Here is a 1,381-nt window from a genome sequence, read left to right as displayed (position 1 = left end):
CACACACACACACACACACACACACACACTTACGCCCCCAGGCGCACATTTCTAAAGGGTTAATGGTTGAGTGAAATCGGGCGTGAAAACCAGATCTGTGGGTTCGACCGCCGGCAGTACGGCAGTACGGTTGCCGCGGCGGCGACGGTGAAAGCTCCATGAACACACGCCCATCCGTTCGTTCATTTCGTCGGTCCGTCGCTTGCGACAATCTCGTGTTCATCGTCCGTTGTCCATCGCCGTGGCGACCGGATGGGATGAGCTCGGCGGGATGCTGCGTGATGAACGGGTACGTATGCTGATCGTCGCCGCCAGAGTGCGCCGCCACCAGGGTGCGCTGTCGCCAGGGTGCGCCGCCACCAGGGTGCGCCGCCACCAGGGTGCGCCGCCACCAGGGTGCGCCGCCACCAGGGTGCGTCGCCACCAGGGTGCGCTGCCGCTAAGGGACGCCGATGGAGACAACGCAAACCGTTGCTGGACTAATCTCGCTAACGCCGTTTCTTTGTTTCTTGCAGCTACCAACAGAGGGCGCAGCCGCAGCACGACGTGCCGCGGGGCCCGGCGGAGATTCCGGACTCCAGCCCCGACCCCGTCCCGGTTCAGGTACGCGATGATGCAGAACCGAAACAAGTGAGCGTGCGTGGGTGAACGAATTCGAGGCAGGTCTTGAAGAGCGCAGTGCAGAGCGAGAATTTTGCTGCTAGGGGGCTCTGAGCTACACGAGTGTGATCACTAGAGGGCAGTATAGATCAAAGTTGTGCCCACTACAGGGCAGCGCATAAATATCTGCATTTGTCGCGGTCGTTGTTAACGGCACTGCGGCGTTATCTTCGCAGGAGGAGTACGAAGATGCTGGCGTTACTATGGATCCGGGCGTTACCATGGATACGGCGACGTACCGCTACCTGGTGCACGATCTCGGCGGAGTAACGAACATGCTGCTGAAGCTGAAGACTCTCCTGCAGGAGGTAACCGTGGCAACGGGGAAGAATGGTAGCATCGTCGTGGCGTCCTAGCGAGGCGGCGACGATTCTGTTCATTTTTCGCTTGAGGATCGGATTACGTCTGTTCGTATCGAGAAAATGTTTCGCGATGTTGTAGTTAGCTGTTTTTCTAGATAAAATAGACATGCACCCACGCATACACACACATAGATATACAGATGTAGATGTACATACATAGATAGGTAGGTAGATAGATGGATGGATGAGTAGATAGATCGATATTATATATATATAAATGCATATATGTGTGTATATAGATAGATAGATGGATAGATAGATACACAGATATAGATGTATATATATGTGTGTATAATATATGGATAGATAGATATAGATGTATATGTGTGTATATATATGGATAGATAGATAGATAGATA

The 1,381-nt window shown here is 53.0% G+C and overlaps 1 protein-coding gene across 1 annotated transcript in view; it reads left to right on the top strand.

The window, feature by feature from the left end:
- Window positions 1–443, top strand: part of LOC106819484 — a 5,739-nt gene extending 5,296 nt beyond the window's left edge. Inside the window, exon 5 of the mRNA XM_014824106.1 lies at window positions 332–443. Coding sequence (XP_014679592.1) covers window positions 332–443 — 112 coding nt within the window. The remainder of the gene's footprint in view (window positions 1–331) is intronic.
- Window positions 444–1,381: the final 938 nt, after the last annotated feature.

This window comes from Priapulus caudatus, unplaced genomic scaffold (assembly GCF_000485595.1).
Source record: "Priapulus caudatus unplaced genomic scaffold, Priapulus_caudatus-5.0.1 Scaffold3526, whole genome shotgun sequence".
In the NCBI taxonomy this organism is placed as follows: domain Eukaryota; kingdom Metazoa; phylum Priapulida; class Priapulimorpha; order Priapulimorphida; family Priapulidae; genus Priapulus; species Priapulus caudatus.
Note: the sequence above shows the minus strand (reverse complement) of the source record. Positions and strands in the feature narration are given on the sequence as shown.